General features: G+C 36.6%; 1 protein-coding gene across 1 annotated transcript in view; it reads left to right on the plus strand.

Moving 5' to 3' along the window:
• The window catches only part of LOC137637807 (tRNA (34-2'-O)-methyltransferase regulator WDR6), a 408,022-nt gene that overhangs the window by 260,224 nt on the left and 126,806 nt on the right, over positions 1 to 20,992 (plus strand). Inside the window, exons 7-10 of the mRNA XM_068369918.1 lie at positions 15,326 to 15,556; positions 15,743 to 15,931; positions 18,560 to 18,863; positions 19,048 to 19,249. Of these exons, the coding sequence (XP_068226019.1) occupies positions 15,326 to 15,556; positions 15,743 to 15,931; positions 18,560 to 18,863; positions 19,048 to 19,249 (926 nt within the window). The remainder of the gene's footprint in view (positions 1 to 15,325; positions 15,557 to 15,742; positions 15,932 to 18,559; positions 18,864 to 19,047; positions 19,250 to 20,992) is intronic.

Consider the following 20,992-nt stretch of genomic DNA (forward strand, 5'->3'; position numbering starts at 1 on the left):
AACTCCTTAGTGTTTGGGGGTCTGTAAACTACAATATTCATTAGTTTTTCAAATTCAAATTCTACCGCAATCAATTCACATTCTGTGTTGCTGTATTTTTCACATACTTTTCCTTGATTTGTGTCTCTTCCATATATTGCAGTTCCCCCTTGATTCCTATTTTTTCTGTCTGATCTATAAGTTTGGAAACCCTTTATCTGGTCATCACTGCCAGTCTCTTGGGAATACCATGTTTCACTTATATTTAATATATCTATTTTTTCAATTTGGGTTAGTTCTTCTAAGAACTCTATTTTCCTTTTAGAGTTACTCGTGACTAAACCCTGTGCATTCATTACTATTATGGTTTGTGTTTCATCCCCATTATTTAATATTGGTAATAATATGGATTCTCCCATGCTTCCTTCCTGTTCTGATATGATATTCTTTTCTTCATTTCCCGGAATTCTGCCATTAAAAAATCCAACTTTTCTATTATATTTGCTCTTTCGCCTTCATATTTATTTGTGTGTGTATACCTGCAACTGTCCCCATATCTGCACCAACCCCTGGCATTATAGATGCATTCTTTGTAGTTGGGCTCTAAATGTGCAGGTTTGGGTTGAAAGGCCTCATATCTTGGGGCTCTTGGTTCAAAGCGCGGTATATACACGGCCTGCTTTTTTGTTTCTTTTTTTGTTTCTTTTTTGCTTTCATTTTTCTTTTCAGTTTGCTGAGTTTTCTTACTTTCATTCATGGTTGCAGGATGCATATATCGACATTTTTTGTTGTAAATGCATCCTTTTCCTTCTTTTAGGTTTTTGCATATTTTTGGATGGAGATCTCTGCATTCGTCTCCATATCCGTCTAAATACGCACATTTACCATATATTTCATAATTATGGCATATCTTTGGATGCTTGTAGTAGCATCTTTCGCCAAATCTGCAATTCCCTCTTTTCAGCATATTGCAGACTATATCCTTCTTTTCTATTTTTTCTTGTTCTTGCTCTTCCCTAAAATTATGTAGGTCCGGGTAGAGTCTCTTGGGTCTATTATTTGTTTCCATCTGGTAATTTATTTCTTCATAAGTATGTTGTTGGATGGCATCATAGGTTATATCAATGATTTCTTCTGCATCCTTACACATATCCTGTTCATTGTTCTCTTCTTCTTCTTCTTCTTCTGTTTCTTCTTCTTCCTCTTCTTTATCTTCAACTATTTGCAGATTTAGTCTCGACTTAATTATATTTTCTATCCAGACTAAGCATGTTGAGCAGAATACCTTTGTGTCTTTATTTTTTATTTTTTGCTGTATTTCAGCACATGTGGGATGTGTTGGGACATGACAGGCATCACATTTTCTAATCAATTGTTGAGGATTATTAATGAAATACCATATCTTACATGTATTACACCATTTTGGCATTCTTTTTCCCATTGCATCAATCAGCATATTCACCATATTGGACTTCTTATTGTTCTTGGATGGAATGTGTTGATTGATGTAGACTTTCTTTATAAGTCTTTTTAACACTTGGATTTTCTTTGGAATTTCTTCTATTATTTTGCTGATGTTTTCCGCAGATTTGCTCCAGTTTATTGGATCATATTGTTTCAATATGTCTGCGAATATTTTTCCGTCACATTGGTTGACGTTACTAGTGACCTCTGTTATCAGACGGTCGAGCTCCTGTTTCGCCAACTCATGGAATTTATTTTTGCTGAGTCCAGCGATGTCTCTCCAAGCCTTGCCCGTGTTGTACATAGCCATCTTGATTAGATTTTTAGTAATTCACAAGATAACTATTCTATGCCGACGTTTTATCCCACTTCTCCGACCTCAAACTAATCACTGACTATTCACGAAAACTTGTAGCTATATTGCACTCGATAGCCTTTTGTTATCCGCGTTAAATCATGATATTTATAGGGTCGCAAAAGTGTAATCACTAACCGGCACACAGATACAAAACTGATGATCAGAATTATGAAAAATCTTATGCAACATGCATAACAAACTAATTGAAACACGGTGCCATAGGTTAATATCTAGATCAGGAATAAAAAATTCAATAGACTGTAAGTTTCTGTCCAACAAATTAAGATCATCAGCTGAAGACCAGACAGGAGAACAATACTTGAAACAAGGCAGAATGAAGGAATTAAAGCACCTCTTCAGAATAAATTAATCATCAAAAATCTTAAAAGAATTTCTTAATAAGCAAATTTCTTTGTGCAGTGGAAGAAGACACAGACCTAATGTGTTTCTCAAAAGTAAATTTGCTGTCGAGAACCACACCTAAAATTTTAAAAGTCATACAGAGTTTAAGAAAAATTATCAATGCTGAGATCCAGTTGTTGAGGAGTCACTGTCCTTTACCTACTTACAATCATACTTTGAGTTTTGTTATGATTCAGCTTCTTGCCCCATAATTTTTGCCATGCACTAGTTTTATCTAGATCTCTATTAAGGGATTCAGCAACCCCAGATCTATATTCAGGAAATTGAATTGATGCAGAGAGTGTTGCATCATTTGCATATGCAATAAAATTGTTTTCCAGGCCAAACCACATATCATGTGTATATAATATGAAAAGTAATAGGCCAAGAACACTACCTTGAGGAACACCTGATATCACATTTCTATATTCACTACGGTGCCCATCAACAACAACTCTTTGCGATCTATTGCTTAAAAATTCAATGATAATGCTGAGAAACGACGAACCACCCACTCACAAATGTTTGTGTTTGAAAACGAGGGCCTCATGATTATCACAGTCAAAGGCAGCACTAAAATCAAGGCCAATCATACAAACTTCCTGGTCACAATCAAAGGATTTCTGTACAGCATTGGAGATTGTTAGAAGGGCATCACATGCTCCAAGGCCTTTACGAAAACCAAATGCAAACTAGGGAACATGATTATCTTCAGCAAACCTATTAAGACGTTTTTCCAAAAGACGTTCAAAAACTCAAAAACTTAAGATAATATGGGAGTTATGGAAATTGGGCAGTAATCAATTGGACTTAATCTACCACAAACACATTTCCATAGTGGAGTAACATTACCAATTCCCCAACAAGTGCTAAAAGCTCCTCTTCTTGCTAACTTGCACAAAATAACAGATAACTTTGGAACTAAGAAATCTGCAGTTTAAAAAAAAAACAAAGGAAACATACCATTTGGGTCTACACCTCCATAAGCATCAAGGTCCATCAACAGAACATTAATTTCACGAGATTCAAAAGCTAAACTAGTAGTTAGTTTAGCCTCGGGAAAACAGGAATGAGATTGCAAAGCTTTTGATTTGGAATTGGAAGGACTAGCAGAAAATACTGATCATGGATACTAAGGATGTCATAAAGTGTGGCTATGTGAATATACAATCTGTTGATAATAAAACTATCCAAATTCCAGAATTGATAAACGAGAAATACTTGCACATACTGTACTAGCCTTATTTGAAACATGGTTAAATAACTTTGATAAGGCTAAGATCACTGAAACGACCCCCCCCCCCCCCCCACACACACACAAATCTTTCACATTCCGAGAGAGGGTAGATCTGGTGGGGGTGTTGGACTCTATATTCATAAATGTTACTCAAATCTCAAAATGTTAAAAAGAACTAGTGTAACAAGTTTTGAATATATAGAAATAAACATCAAGCATAAAAACAGAAAAATATGCTTTGTAACAGTCTACAAATCTCCGAGAACAAATACTAGTATCTTTTTTGAAAAAATCAGTGCATTCATTGAGATTATTATCATGGAGAAAATTGAATTAGTTATTTGTGGAGACATATTTTTGGATGGATGACACATCAAATCTTGACGCTTTGGCATTTAGTGAGTTATTAGAATCATACCAATTAGTGAATAATGTAAATTGTACAACTACTTTAACTGGGCATATGTTGGACCTAGTTTTGAGTGATGGAATGAATAACATTGTATCCGATATAAATGTTGAAGAGAAATGTACTATCTCACCAGTGCACAAACTTTATACGTTTAGTCTACCTCCACAGAAATATGCAGTAGTAAAGAAAATAAACTATAGACATAAATCAAATTTTTTTCTACTGTATTTATTGAAGAAGTTACAAGGAAAATAAATGATGCTATCAACATTCCCTGTGATCATGATAACTAACGTTTGTTGGGAGCCATGTGTAGTAACTCTCTTACGACCATTTATATTAGAGTGAGTAAAAGTGAATTTGATACCATATGCCCACTGATGGAAAACACTATAACTGTGAAAGACCAATCTCGTTAGTATGATGGAGAGACTCTAATGAAAAAGAGGGAAAAAAGACACAAACAACGAAAGAGGAATCGGTTAAAAACTGAAAGGACTTGGGTAGAATACAAAACTGCTATATGTCAATACAACTACTTACTAAGAAGGAAAAAAGTGAATACTATAAGAGTAAGATCCGCTAAGCAGCAACAAACATAGATAAGTTATATCGTCTCCTAAATGGTATAATTGGAAATGTGAACGTAAAAAAGCTACCTGATGGGTACAGTGACCAGGAACCAGCAAATAATTTTCGTGACTTCTTTAAAAACAAACTTGAAAATATAACCAGGTCATTTGTAAATACAGTGATGCCTCACAACACAAAATTAATTGGTTCCATAAGGGCTTTTGTGAAGTGAATTTTCCGTGTAGCGAGTCTCCTTTTACATGTAAATAGCCTAATTTGTTCCAGACCCTAGAAAAACACCACATTAAATGATTATAAAAATGATATTCGGCCCTAAATGTACTAAATATATGAAAAGTATTGTATTGGGATAATTTAATAATAAATTGACATTAATATTCTGAAAAAGAAGAGTTTAATTAGATCAAACAGTAAAAATAAAGTAAGTAACAAAAATGTGGAACCTTACCTTTGGAGTGAGGCGATGTCCGAGAGCGAAGTGCGGGGCGCTAGAGGAGGAGGAAAACGGCAGAAAACGTTTACGTACAAGTGGCAGAAAACGTAAACTCTTAACTTTACAAAACAGATTTATAAATGACAGAAAACATTAACAAAAAATATTAGGAAACACATCTACAAATGGCAGGAAATATTAACACTTAACTTTGTGATAAACTTGAAATAAAATTTATTTCTTTTCATTTTCTATTTTTGTTTTACTTTACGGTTTCTATTTTCTAAATTTAATTACACTACGCATTTTCTTCATCACTACTACCACTTTTCTTTCGTTTTTTAGCGGGCACTTGGTCTGCTTCTACCAAAGGCCTCTTACTAGAATATGCGTCCAAAGAAGCTTGTTTCTGCCTGCTTCCTAAAATGTTCCTGAAATAACTCAGGCAAACTTCATTACAGTACTCAATCGCACGACCTGTGAGAATTTGTTCTGGGTGTCTATTTTTCTACGAGAGTCACCATTTTAAAGTAGCCATCTAGACCCTCTTTAATTTCTGCCGTTGTCAGTGGCTCATCCTCCTAACCCCCACTGTACTCTTCCTGAACGGCGTTCACTCGCATGGCCTCCAACTGCTTCAGGTCATCCGTCATAAGTTCATCTTGGTGCTCCTGGATAAACTCATCAATGTCGGCTTCATGGACTTCCCGGTTGTAACGATCTCGGCAACTTCAGATTGAGCATCAGGTTCAGGATCGTCAACATTTTCGGAATCGTCTTCAGTTTGGTCTGCGTGGAAGCCCTCGTGCGGAGACGGCATCAGGCCACAGCTTCCTCCAAGCAGAGTTCAATATGCACCTCGAAATCTCCTGCCAAGCTTGATCTATCTTTTTGAGGCATTTGACAATATCAAAATGCTCATTCCAAAATTGACGAAGGGTAAGGTTTGTGCTCTCAATGATTTTGAAACATCTCTTGAAGAGATATTTCGTGTAGAGTTTCTTAAAGTTTGAAATCACTTGCTGGTCCATGGGCTGGAGGAGAGGGGTGGTGTTCGGTGGAAGATAGAGAATCTTGACGAAGGAATAGTGTGGTGCAATATCTACATGGAGGGAAGGAGGGTGAGCAGGGGCATTGTCCAGTACCAGCAGGCATTTCATAGGGAGGCGCTTCTCTTCCAAATACTTTTTCACAGTCGGTCCAAAACAAATATTTGTCCACTCGATAAACAATTGTCTTGTTACCCAGGTTTTTCCATTAGCCCTCCACAACACATTTAGACTTTCCTTAACGACTTTGTGGGTCTTGAAGGCTCGAGGAGTATCGGAGTGATATACCAGCTGGGGTTTCACCGTGCAATCCCCACTGGCATTTGTACAGAGTGCAAGGGTAAGCCTATCCTTCTCAGGCTTATGCCCGGTAAGCCTCTTTTCTTCTGCTGTGATGTACGTTTGACGAGGCATTTTTTTTTTTTTTTTTCAAAAAAAGCCCAATCTCATCGCAATTGAAGACTTGCTGGGGACTGTAGCCTTCCCGGACAGTCAACTCGTCGAACGTCTTAACAAAGGCTTCGGCTGCTTTCTTGTCCGAGCTTGCAGCCTCCCCATGATGCACCACCAAATGAATGTCTGAGTGTCTCAAATTTTTCAAACCACCCACGAGAAGCGTTGAACTCTGGGGGTTCCTGCTTCGATGTTCCTTCTCCTGCGTCTGCATCGGCCTGAGCATGCACAAGATCACCGAAAATGGCGCTGGCTTTCTGGCAGATTATCGCTTTGGTGATAGTGTCTCCAGACATTTCTTTGTCCTTTATCCAGACAAGCAGCAGTCTCTCCATCTCATCATGGAGGTGGCTCCTCTTGCTGGAGAAAACAGTCATGCCCTTAGAAGGTGTTGCTGCTTTGATAGCTTCCTTCTGCTTAAGGATCGTTCATATCGTAGATGGAGTTCGGCCGTATTCCTTTGCGAGCACACTTAACCGCATGCCAGCCTCATATTACTTTATTATTTCCATCTTCATCTCCATGGAAAGCATCATCCTCTTCTTTCCCTTAACATCAGCGACTTTCTTGGGACCCATGGCTAATGATGTATCATAGGATCACACACGATAACAGTATTTAGTACAGTAAAATTGTTATGAAAGTGAAATCACAAACAGTAAGTCAATGCGTACGATACCGTTGCCGGAACAAGAAGACACGGCAACGCCGATACGTAGATGCACGATGGGATACAGTACAGTAGATGCCAACCAATAGGAGAGCAGGATCTCATGGTAGTAACTAGCATCCAAGTAGGGAGATAACCAATGGGAATGCAGGAGGATGGTAGCAAGTTTACGGACTGGCGGCGCGCGAATTTTGAAATCCGTCTCGTATGCTCCCGCTCGTACCGCCTTTCGTTGTCCGAAACATTTTTCGTGATCCGAGTCATAAAATTCTTCACATCTCCTTTCTTGAAGTGAAAATTTTGTAAGACGATTCTTTCGTAGCTTGAGGTTTGACTTTATTCAACATCAGATTAATGATACACTAGATACACAGATAAAATTAATGAGATTTAACAACATAACACAACAAGAGAGCAAAGAAAACAAACTGCGCGATCAATCCTATGAGAATATCTGAAGTAATTGAAGAGAGAAACTTTTCTAGTCTAGCTGAAATAATTATGAGAATAGCAAATGCAAGCACAGATGAATGTAAGTTTTCCAAATCTGAGAAAATGACTATAGTCACACCAGTTCTGAAAAGTGCTCTGAATTACCAGGAATTAAGCTCATATAGACCTATTTCGAATCTATCCTTTGTTTCAAAGTGCTATAATATGTAATTCTTGAACAACTATTCAGTCACTTAACAGTAATAGAAGCTTTACCCGACAACCAATCTGCTTACAAAAAACTATACTCTACGTAGACAGCCATCTGCTCTGTTATAAATGATATGCTGGAAATGATGGATGAAAATAAATGTGGTATTTTAATATTACTCGATCTTTGTGCTGCTTTTGATACAGTTGTGCATGAAATGCTACTAAATGATCTACGGTTCATCGGCGTCGAAGATAAAGCTTTCGAATACCTGAAAGACTACTTGGATGGTAGAAATTACTGTGTACAAATTTGAAACTCTTATTCACCATATGAACATTTAAACAAAGAGTACCCCAGGGAGAATGTACTTGGCCCAATCGTATTCTGCATATATGCTATTGTTCTATCGAAAATACTACAAAGGTATGGTGTGAAGTTCAAACTATTTGCAGATGACACATAATTTTACATCACACAAAATACACATGATAATATTAAAAGAATGATATTAGCTACATCATAAACAATATAAACAATGGTGAATAAAAGGGTTTTGATGAAAGAAAAACATATTTCAAGGGATGTACTGTGTTCACAAGTTCTCCCATTTAGTCTAGAACAGGTAATCTAACACAACAGGATATAGGCTACAAGAAAAAACATTGTCTTCCCTGCCCCAGGATATACAAGGAAAAAATTGTCTTCACTCCCCCCATGGCCAGTGTATCAACGTGTAAGAATGAACTTAATGTGTATAAGGGAAACCCACTGGTTCAGGCTCTCTAAAATTGTGTTGCGGTACCTTCTATGCAAAATTTTTCTGCTAGGAGCATGACATGTCACCCATTGAGAAGCAATACTAACTTGGAAGACAGCAAACACTACATGGATGTTTGTTTATCATAGTAAGCAATATTTTCCTGAGATTAGTAGGCCTCAGATATATCCCACATCTCTTCAAAAACTCGAGAAAGCCAGAAGGCCCTTGGGGACAAGTCAATACCTCCCTAAAGTATGTTATTCCTTTGTCAAAATATTATATATTAGCAATTTTGTGGTACTCAAGGAGTAGTACCAGAGCATAAAAGTGAACTTGTAAACCACAAGGATCAAATGACTTTTATAATACCAAGCAAAAGAATACCTCATACTCACATTACGTAAGTTGAAAAAACTAATAAGTTAACCCACTCACTTTAAGAGAGGGACTCTATTGACAGGAATGCTAGACGTCCATCATGGCCCCTTCCAGGAGTCACAGCTTAGATTTTTTTGAGAAAATGTCTTTGGATGACCCTATTATTATTATTATTATTATTATTATTATTATTATTATTATTATTATTATTATAAGCCCAAGGTTTCCAGCAGGAAAAATAGCCCAGTGAGGAAAGGAAATAAACCAAGATAAGTAATGATCAATTGAAATAAAACACTTTAATAACAGTAACAACATTAAAATAGATTTTTCATATATAAACTATAAAACAGAGACTTACATCTCCCTGTTGAACCTGAAAACATTCGCTAAAAGTCTCAACTTATGAAGTCCCACCGATTCAACTACCTGATTATGAAGATCATTCCACAACTTGGTCACAGCGGGAATAAAACTTTTAGAATACTGCGCAGTATTGAGCCTTGTGAAGGAGAAGGCATTACTGCACGGGAAGATCTGAAGGCAAAGGAGGATCAGAATTATGAATTATGCAAAAATCAACACATAAATTGTTACGAACAGGATGGTACTTCTCGGAAAGATCTTAATGCAATGGAAGGTCAGAATTATGAACTAGGCAAAGATCAACAGAAATCTTTGGATAGCCTAATGCAGCACCTCCTATATTAAATTATTATGCTAGTAGATTGACACATCATCCATTAAGAAGCGCTGCTAATGACTAAGAGAGACAGAAATGCTACTGGGATGCTTGTTTACCACAGAAAGTATTTTTTACCAAGATCAGTAGGCCTCCATAATATCCAACCTCTCTTCACAAGTCTTGGGAGGCAAAATGCCCTATGGAACAACACAATACCTCTCAAAAAAAAAAAAAATAGGCTATTTCTCTGTCAAAATAGCCTTTTTGCTTTATGAACTGTTTAATCCACAAGGACTAGTACTAGAGCATAGAAACTTTAAAAAATGTACTCATGAACCCACAAGGGTCAAATATCCTGCATAACAACCTAGGAACATAAATGATTGGTTACTCTCAAATCAGTCTGCACTCTTTGATGCAGACATAACTGTTCCTCCTTTGCTTAAACCAGGTGTCTCTGTAACTCACTGTCCAAAGGAAAACTCAACCTTTACTTTACTTTTACTTTAAAGGGCTGCTTTCTTGGTCCTATCACACTAGGGCTCCCTACTTACTACAGGATCTATATGTTCAATTTATCATATACATTCTTAGGTATTTTGCATGTTACACTGCATAACTGGTGTTTATTATTGAAACACTTAGGGAACAAGAAAGTCTTCAGTTTCTGCTTGAACAAAATAGTTCTCATTTATCAATTCATGAATTTGAATTGTTTTGTTACCAACCGATTGAATATTTCCTTAGCTGCAATTTATGACATCCTTAGTTTTCATGGTCTGTATTTTCTGCTAATCCCTTCAATTCCAAATCATAAGCTTTGCAATTTCTTGAATTAATTATATGATCCTCAGCTTTGTTCAACTTAGTGCAGTTTATGAAGTTTATCTGTTGTGAGTTACATTCCTTAGTAGTGTGATTTCCTGAACATTTCATTCACACTGTATCATCAGTCTTGAACTTGCAATCTTTTTTGAATGTCCATACCTTTGACAGTGGTTGCAGGTGATTACAGGGTACCTATCATGTATGTTATGAGTACCCCATTAAAACATAACATTATCGCCATTATCATGAATAGCCTTCTGAACTTCAGGATCACATTAACAAATAGTGGGTTATCCCCCTTGCAGCACTTTTCTTGAATACCAGACTTATCTTCTCTTCTACAATTTTAATATGCTCCAGGCAATGATTCTTTTGAATCAAAGTATTCAATACTTCATCTTCATCATTGTATACATTGCATATCATTATTTTAAGTTTTAATTTCCCAATTTTCTTCGTCTTGGTGTCAGTAACCATGGTTTGAATCTTATTTGCTGCTTCGTCTCTAATATTTTCATCCGCAAAGTTTACAACATTTTCATTTGGAGTTGACCTGGTATTAAGAATTGGTATATCTTTAAGTGCATGTTCAATCTCTTTTTCCTTTTAGTGATTGTAGTTGATATTTTTGTAGATTTAATTACTAGTAGATTTTTCTTAACTGTGTTAGTGTATGTTATTTTTTTCATTTTATGGGGTTATCAGTGTTTGAAGCATCAACTTGATTGATTCCACATTCTTCGCTAGATTATCCACATTCTCAGTGAGATCAGTTGTTTTGGGGTCAGTAGTCTCGGTGGAATTTGCTGTATCAGCAGTAGGCACAACAAGATGATTTTTTAATTCTGCAATTCTCCTTTCATGTTCACATATAGTGAAGTCTATCGTCTTTTGTTCTTTCTCCATTTTCGACATATTCCCTGTGGATGTTTTGGCTTCATCTGCACACTCAGAGCAAAGCTATTTCATTTTATTCAAGTTAACATCACTGGTGTTAGTGTCTGTAGAGACACTAATTGCGGTAGAAATTATAAAAAAAAAATTAACTTCGTATCCACTCTTTGTCCTTTCCATATGCAGATCTACACGAAGGGTGATTTTCAGTCTTGGTGTATTTTTATTTTCACTTATGTTCCTCCTTAAGAATAGCTACTATTTTAAAGTTTACATCTACAAATTTGAATGAGAGAGAGAGAGAGAGAGAGAGAGAGAGAGAGAGAGAGAGAGAGAGAGAGAGAGAGAGAGAGAGAGAGAGATCGCACTGCTCTGCTGATACATCTACACAAGTTTTTGGGGGATGACAGCAAGCAGAACAATGAGAGATTCGATCTTCCTCCTTTCTGTTTTACTAAAGCTAAACTAACCATTTTAGCTTTTTTGTCTTCTGAATTTAAAACTCTTACTGGAACTTAATTATTTTGAAGGTATATATCCAAGTGGTATTTTTCCCTTTTCTTAATTTAAACAGCTGATTTATTACCTCCTAAGTTCTCATTATTTTTCATAAGTTAGCAAAATGAGGTTCATTTTGTTCTTGTTAGAGGGGTGTTTATGTTACTCTATTTAGTAAATGTGGTTGTGGTAGCTCTAGCCCTATTGATTACTGTATTTCTTATAACTCCAATATTATGTAAAGTCTTTTAGAAAACATCTAAATAGGCATGCTAAAGGTGATCTATTTTGCAGTTTGACTCTTGCAAAGACCTAAGAGCATGTGGTGCCCTTCTTATGATTTCAGTTCCTCTACAGAAATCCCATGATTATCATCTGAAAGATTGTATGATTGCCTCTGATTTTAGTGCTGCCTTTGATTTATCAAGAGTCCCTCATTTTCAAATTTAAACTGATGGTAGATGTGGGTCTCTTCTTAGCACCAATGTTGAAATTTCAAGTTATTGATGGCAAAGAGTAGTTGTTGATGAGCACCATAGTGGATATAGGAATGTAATATCTGGTTTTCTTTAGGACAGTATTCTTGGCCTATTACTTTTCATATTATATAAGCATGATACGAAGTCATCACAGGGACACTACGTCCCACTCCAATCTCTCTACAAACTTGCTGGTATCCCCCCCCCCCTCACCCTGCTCAGAAATCAGGAGGCATACAGCAACAAAAATTGAAAAGAGCAAACAAATCTTAGACTCAGGTCACCCATTACAGTCTCACGTGCCAGTTCCAAATAGACTTAAGTCAAGGAAGAGCTTTGCTACTGGAAGGACTGCCAGCCCATATACCAACAGAATGACAGGATGGATCAATGGAGGGACTTTAATAGGTGACTGCCCCTCCCCCAACAGCACAGTGCAGGACCCCACTAAATAAATTGCTGGTGGGGCACTACTTTCCAGACAATAGGTGGGCCCTCAACAGAGCTAGAGCTGAAATAGCCAGAACAGGTGACAATCTGCTCAATGGGGCCTTAAAACTGATCAGTCTTGCAAGTGTGGAGAAAATACCCAGACCATCAATCTATTCTCTGATCATGCCCACTATCTCATAATTTAGTCAACTCTGACTTGGTTAATTCCAATGAAAGAACACTTCAATGGCTGGGTGTTTGACGTGAAAAGCTCCAATGATAAAAAAAAAAGGTCAAGCAGTTGGTCTGGGCATAGGGTATTTATTAAGCACTGCCTGAAATAAATCCAAGCGGTGCAACAGTCATGTGGGGTACCCTCTTAATGAAGGAATGCCTTGGCAAAGTCTCTAGGCTTCAACACGGAATATAGTTTCCATGTTGAAGCCTTATAATGGGCAAGAGAGCCCTTGAACTTAGGAAAACTGCTCCCCAAGTTCGACTCTAAATTTCTTTCGCTATTTTGTTTCTACTTCTCAACATTACTCTGTCCTCCTCCTAGTTTTATAAACTTTCTTTTGTCTTGCTTTCTAATTCACTGTCCTTTCAAACTGCTAATAAAGGGAATTTCTTTCCATACTATGAGGCTTACTTTACATCCCCAAAGACTAATGGATTCAGTAAAACAACAGCTAAGTAGCCTGAATATTTCCAGGAGTGAGGTACTACCTTTTAGATTATCAGTCACTCCTTCCTGGAAACTTCTGAGATCACCCTCTGTATGTATTTTACTAGCTTTAATGGCCACATGGTAAATGATGAGATGCAATCTACCTTTCTGGAACACGCAGAACAACAAGGAGTATTGGATTTATATTTACAGATGGCTCCAAATCCACTGCTGGCATTGGAGTGTAAATACTTATTTTAATTGTAAAAGGGCATTCCCTTTAACATCATCTATATTTACAGTAGGGCTGTGTTATTCCGACTGCTATTAAAAAATAGCAATAATGAAAGTGGGCAATTTCACCATTTTAAGTTATGCAAAAGGTGTCTTGCAGGCATTAACTGTTTTTAATCCAACCAACCCTTTAGTATTGATTTTTTTGGAGTGGCTGTACAGTATATTTGTAGCACTGCAGGAAGGGAAGTCCAGTTTTTCAGGGTTCCAGCTCAGGAAGTGAAGAGGCAGGCAAATTAGCAATAGATGCAGCAGACAAATTACTTCCTGGAAGATATCCTCTAACATGTAATGACTTTTTGCCTCATATAAGAAAATCACTTAGTGATATTGGGCAACATTACCGGAATTCTGTGAATCAGAGTAGATGAAGATCACAAGTGCTATACCTCCATGGAAATAGGGTAACATACCTAGAAGGTGGGAAACTACCCTCTGTCACCTAAAAATTGGACACATGTTTAACACTCGAGTTCTTGATGACTGGCAGGTGCCATTGTGTGCTGTGTGGTTGGTTCTGCTGACTGTTAGGCATATACTGATTGAATGACCCAATCTTGTGGATATTAGAGTATGATTCCTCTCTGGAAATCTTAAGGGGTATGGCAGGTACATCCTCACCAAAATTCTTGGAGGAGATGTGTATGATGCCAGTGGCATTCTAGTTCGTATTGGAAACTGGCCTTACTCGTTTTTAAAAAGTATGTAAAATCTTAGATGTTATATTAAGCTATTTGTTTTTTTTTCTATCAAGTAACAAACTCTTTATTAACCATACTCCAATCTGCAGTACTTTGCATATTCATAGTCCAGAGAGAAGAACCATGTCAACCAGATCCTTCAGGAGAAGCAGAATAAGGAATGTTGGGCAGCCAGTATTCTATATTCAGCCCTTCTGAGGTATGAGTCAGACTTGTTAGTTTTTCTTTCTACTCACAGAAACATGTGCATGTGCAGTAAGTCCTTCTTGATTGTAGATGGTTGTCCTGGTAAGGACATGAATCTACTTATTGATACTCTGGTACTAAGTCCTTGGAGACCACATAGCATTTTATCCCCCATAAAAGGAGTGTTAACAAAGGAAAATCCTATTATTGGAGAGGTGCTGTGTTGTCTCCAGGACTCTCCCTCCTCCCTAGTCTGAGGCAGGAGAGTTAGGCAATTGTTTATTCGCTTTTGAATGCAAATGAAGTTTAGTGTTAGTTGATGTGATTGTAGGCCGGCAGTCAACTGGGATGGTGGTTCCTTTCTATGAGGCGCAGGGCATAGTGATGACGTCACTCATAGCAGACAAATTTCAGCTACTGGGATGTTGTGTTGAGTTCTAATGGGCCTGAACTCAAGGTTCTCCCTTATACACACTAAGTTCATGCTTTGCACTTCAATACACTGGCCGTAGAGCATGGGAGACAATATTTCTTTGGCCTTTATGTTGCACTGGATTTCCTGCTGTAGCCTTTCAGAGGAAAGTCCTTGGAGTCAACACAGCACCTCCCCAAAAATATGGTTTTCCTTTGACAAAACCCATTTATTATAACTTAGATTGTATATTTTATTATTCCTCCCTAAATTAATTCAGGAGTTTTGAGCCTAACTCATGTGGTGGATAATCTCCCCATTTAATAATAGTGATAAGAACTGCATATAAAATGTATTAAATCTTTTCTAGAATAGTTTGATTAATTTATTTGATTACTCTGTTTACTAAACCAGTCATCAGAACCTCAGCACAGCCTCCGCAGCATCCATGGGAAGAATGGAGTGACTAGTCTAAGAAATTACCAAGGATGCCTTTATAGTACAGGACGAGACGGATGCATACGTAGTCTTACTGTGCAGGAGACCATGTTACAAGTAATAATGGTGACTCGCGTTAGCAATGCAAACTGGATTGCGTCTCTGATAACCCTCTGCGGAAGGCTATTAGCTGTATGCTTTCATGATGTAGGTTTTATTGACTTTATATTCCTTAGTTTTAACATTTACTATTACTATGAAAATGAATGCTATTCATACTTTATAAGTTTTCTTGTAATATTAAAAGACTTAACAATTTTTGTAAACATGTCCATAATAACTTGCATAGATAATGAAGTTTTTCTTTAGTTCATAATAAATATTTTGTATCAGGTTAAGCTCAAGGTATGGAGTTTGGAAGAAGATCGAGCAGTTATTGATATCGAATGTGGTGGTGGTCATCGGTCATGGGCATTGCAGTGTTCAGAAGAAAATAATAAACTATCCTTCATTTACATAAAAGACACGAAACCATACACTTTCACCACAACGTTTGAGGATAAACTTATGCCTCTCATCAAGGTAAGATTGCTACAAAGATATTATCTCGTAATATGAGATCAGTTATGTATGCATAAGTTTTAGATACGTTGTGAAGTAGGTGTGATATACTTAATGCTATTGAAAACATGAATCGTACTTGTAAACTACTTTTAGGAAAATGGGCCATTGAAATTTCAGGTAATCCAATGTTTCCCTTGTTAGCCAAACAACCAGGAGCATTAAGCATTTTCCACGGTCTTTTTGGCTCCTAGCTACAGTTATTCTACCAGCAGTCAGATAAAGGTTAAACAGAAAATGAGTTCTTTCTTCAAACTTCTGTCTTGTGCAGCTTCTGCTTGAATTCCTATATAGTTAAGGACTTTATATCTGTCATTTACCTGTAGTTTAGCTATATATTATCACTATCTATATATACTTTTGCTACTCCTTTTCACGTTGCCCTTATATAACTTTTTCACAGTCCAGTATATTTCTAAGGTAATGGAAATAGTAAACTTCTTCTAAAAGAAGTCCTCATATCTCAGAGTGCAGCTTGTCATCCCTGTCTTCTCTTTTTTGCAGTTCCAGGCCTTGTGATAACATATATCGTACTCAGTACAGAGTACTGAGTTCATTCCTATTTTCTATTTAATACCATTTATGGTTATATAAGGTTTTCCTTTGTTTCCATACCATAGGCTTTTATCCATATCAACCCGGTAATCCTAAGTTATGTGTATCCATTATAAATAAATTTCCTGACACATTAAGAAGTATACAGAGCAAATGCTCTTAACTACCTTGGTTTAAGCTGGGTGACCTTCATTATTCTCATCATGCTATTGTTCGTTTTGAATAAGTCAACATCTCCCAAGATAGCTCCATCATCCAAATTTTCTTTTGTGCCTCTTTTCATTTAGTCTTTATTCAAATGAATTGTACCTGGGAGTCATTATGTTTCAATCATCGCAGGGTAACATCTTGGATAGGCACAAAGTGGTCATACTAACATAGCTGGTGGAGTTTCTTCGTTATAACCAATTGAATTAGTATACCACATTGGTTTTCTTTGAGGTATCCTGCAATGGGGGGTTAAAAAATAGAGGGTCGATTGTTCTTTAATGTGAGACTGGTTTTTTGCAGTCTGCCATAGTAAATGACAAAATCCAGTTTCTTTTTAGGGCCTAAGTTGAAAATGTTGCCAGGTAATGGCCTTGAGTACATGCTCTTCTGCTCTTCTTCGTGGTATATGCTGTGCATGCAGGTGTTTTTCAAGTCGTATATAGGGCTTCAAAGTTATATTTGCAAAGGTTGACTATTCAGCATGAGGAAGTTAGAAGTCTGTTTAGTGGTATATGGTTTCCTAATTGCTCTTTGTCCATGAGTGCCATGACCCTTTTCTTATTAGAGATCTCCATCTTTGAAGGTCATGCCCTGTTGGATTAGTTGTCTCTCCCCTATTTGTATGTTAGAGCACATGTTATAAGGGGAGTGGACACATTGCTAAATTTGATTAAGAATTTATCATTAAAAATGGTTGTTGGATTATATATGTTTTGCTTTTGTTCATCTTTGCTTCTTGTTATGGATAATTGTATTATTCTCCTTTTCAAGCACTTTAATTTATGGGGTGGATGTATTAAGATCCGGTTTGAGACATACCTTTATGCTTTTAGTTCTAGTTGTCAGTTTATTATCAATATGTATAAGTTTTGGTGAACATAAATCTCTTGTAGAAGTTGGTATTGGAGAAGCTTTAATGTCTATAGGTAGGGATTTATTTCAGCTGGATCCTGTTACTTGTAGTGTTTTTGAATGAAGAGAATAATTTTTTTTATAAATCTCCCTCTTGATTATTTAATGGGTACGCTTGCAGGAAAAGCATGAATCTGTGTTGGTATCTCATATATTTAAATATTGGATAATGGAAATGATGTCAGAAATTCAATTAGGTGAGGTTAATCTCTTGTTTGAATTCACTGTCTTCAATGTACTGTACTCTTTAGGATTACTACTATCCTGTTATCCATAACTATGTGTAAATCATACCTAAGACTCCCAGGTCTCTATTTCCAATCAATATTATTTCATATAAAATGGATGACTTCATTACTGCCTGAGAATCACAGAACCTCTTCCTTCCTCCCTGCTTAAAGTGTTTTGTAATGTTTGTAAGAGGTCTCTATCAACTCTAGTTAGAATGAGGTTCTAACCCAGAGGTGATAATCTGGTACCAATTGCACTGAGGAAAGCAAGTACTTCACCAAGAGAGTAAAATTTTTTTTATGGTTGAAGCACCTCTCTACTAAAAATAAAGGCTGTCTCCCAGTTAAGTATTAAAAGGATTTTACTTTATTTCTAATTTTTTTTTACTTTTATACAAAGTTCCCACCTTTTGATCCAACTGTTCTTATGAAGTGATTCATGCTCTTAATAATAAAAGATCAAGTTTATCACTGGAGGAACTAAAAACACACATAAGCATGTATCATTTATTGGTAAGAGTAGGTCTTCTTTTATTTTTGTTTATATCAATTTTCTGTAATTTGTGCAGACACATATACTATGTAAATGTATTAGGTTTGGATGAATGAAAATCTCACAAAGATTTTAAAAATCTGATTTCTGTTCTTTACTTTTCATACCTAACGATATGTTGAATTTTAGAATCCGGTTAATACGAGAGAAACGATGTGTCTCGAGGTGCTATTCCAAGAAGAGGATTTTACATACTTTGCCACTGGAGGAGAAGACACAACCATTCGTCTACATGCCATCAGCTCTAATGAAAATGAACAGTTAAAGACATTTAATGTGATAAGAAGCCACATTTCAAATGTGAGAGCCATGTGTTGCATTGAGTATATGGACAAAAATCTATCTGGTTGTGACAGGGGATCCTCCAAGTGGATAGTATCTGCTGGTGGCCGAGCTCAATTGAAGATTTGGAAAATATTTTTTCTCCAGTCAGGTAGGCCGTAGGAATGACCCCCATATAGACTAATGACAAACAAAAACTATTTGGTTAGTTTGCATTATAATGATCACTACTGCAAATCATTTGCCTGCTTTTCACCATTATAAAGATTTGTCCATTATTTTAAATTGCTTTTATATAGATTGAACTTGTAATTTACTAATTAACTATTATACAGGTAATGATCGGAAGGAAAAATTCCCTCTTGACTTGTGTTGCCGAGAAGTTACATCCCACATGTTGAGGACTGGTTCAAACAAAACTTGGAAGAGTCAGGAAATGACTTATGATCCTGAGACACGTTACATGGAAGCAACAGCTTTCTGGTTTTCAAAAGAAAAATCTTTGATTATATTGGCCTCTTCAGATGGATTTATACGGTATAATGCAGTTTTATTTTAGTTCAATTACACATTATCATCATAAAGATTTTTACTTAAAATTTTCCCATTATAAATGTGAAATGAGCCCTTTGTATTTTCACTTCCTATTTCCTTAAGTTCCGGTATGCACCATCTTCCAATTTTTTTTTTATTTATTTTTTTTTTTCAATCAATCATTTTATATGCCAAGTATATTCCCCTCGAGCAACAAGATTACTCATGTTCTCTATAGACACCATTCTAGACATCTGCTTCGGATCCAACATGACTTCTCGAGTTTGCATTCAACGCATCTCTAGCTTCTCCTGTCTAAATACAGACACGCGAGCAATTGACCAGCCGAAACTGCCCATTCAATCTTCAACCAGTGTGCTTAAATCAGTGATATGATCCAGGCCTTTAAGATTAAAGGTCGTTAACTCATGTGGCCGTCGTCTGAGACCTATGCCTTGTGCTTTCTTCCGATGAAGGAGACCCTTGAACCAGTGAAGTACCAGCAGTAGGGTTCTCTATTTAACATCTTTGGAAAGGAATAAAATCAGTGACGAACAGGGTATCCCAGTGACCAAAAACTCTGTCCTCTTCAACTGCAAAGGATAAGCCGCACCCCAAGTTAGAAAAAATTTGGAACACGAGTTGTGATGGTGTCCATGTGGTCACATTAATTAGGTAGCCTTTGTCACCTATCTGGCAATGAACATTTGAGCATGCATGGTTTTTTTTTGTAAACTTTATGTCCTCTGACTTATTTCGTTTTTTCTTGGTAACTTTAATGGAAATTTTATTGAAGTCAGGTTACTTCCATGATATCTCTGTTACTTTTATAACTTTAATGGTCATTTGGTACCTAAAGGTTTTTATATACTTTTTATTATATGCAATTTTATATAGCCTTTGACTGACCCTTTTATTCATGGGATAACCTGTTATATTTCACTATACCTTTCTTATTAACCCTTTTTCTTACAAGCTACAGTTTTTTCAGCATTCAGCATTGCCCATCCTGTTAAAATAGCCTTACAAAGATCGAGAAAATTTTATGAATAAATGCATAGGATAGGTTAAGGTGATCTTTGATTTTAACTAAGTCCCTTTTTTATTTTATCTATATTACAAAATGGTATCAAGAGTCTAAATTTCAAGTATCAGGTAAACCTCCAATGTTAATTATATAAAGTCCTTTAATTGTCTTATGGATTCATTAGGATTTATGACTTCAAGGTAATCCCAATATTCATGTCTCAAACTACTGTATTTTATCCAGAAGTTTTTTTAGATGGTGAGACTAAATCCCAGATGTCTATTTGTAAATATAAGATATTAAGTGTTCCTGCAATTTCTATATATTGTGGTGCTGAAGTGAACAATCCTCGTTTAAGGCAAGACCTTCTGGTAAACTCTAAACCACCTTAACCCACATAAGACTGCTGTCTATTACGCTCTTGCTTTGTGTTCTGTACTCAAATTATAGTTCAGCACTCAGTTGTGGTGTATTATACTGTGCAAGGTGTAGCGCCTGAAAACTTTGGGGGTATTTGTACTGACAAAGCCAATATTAAGAAATCTCTGAACTTAGAACTGCGTGGGAGTTGACAAAACTGAATCATTGTAGCTTTTGACTTGTTAGCATGGGAGTGTTGGTGCTCTAATATATAGATATCTGTTAAGGGGATGTCCTACCGGAAGTCATTTCCCACACTTATTTCTCACACAAACTCTAGGTAAAAAAATGTTTTACAA

The sequence above is a fragment of the Palaemon carinicauda genome, chromosome 1 (assembly GCF_036898095.1).
Source record: "Palaemon carinicauda isolate YSFRI2023 chromosome 1, ASM3689809v2, whole genome shotgun sequence".
Lineage (NCBI taxonomy): Eukaryota > Metazoa > Arthropoda > Malacostraca > Decapoda > Palaemonidae > Palaemon > Palaemon carinicauda.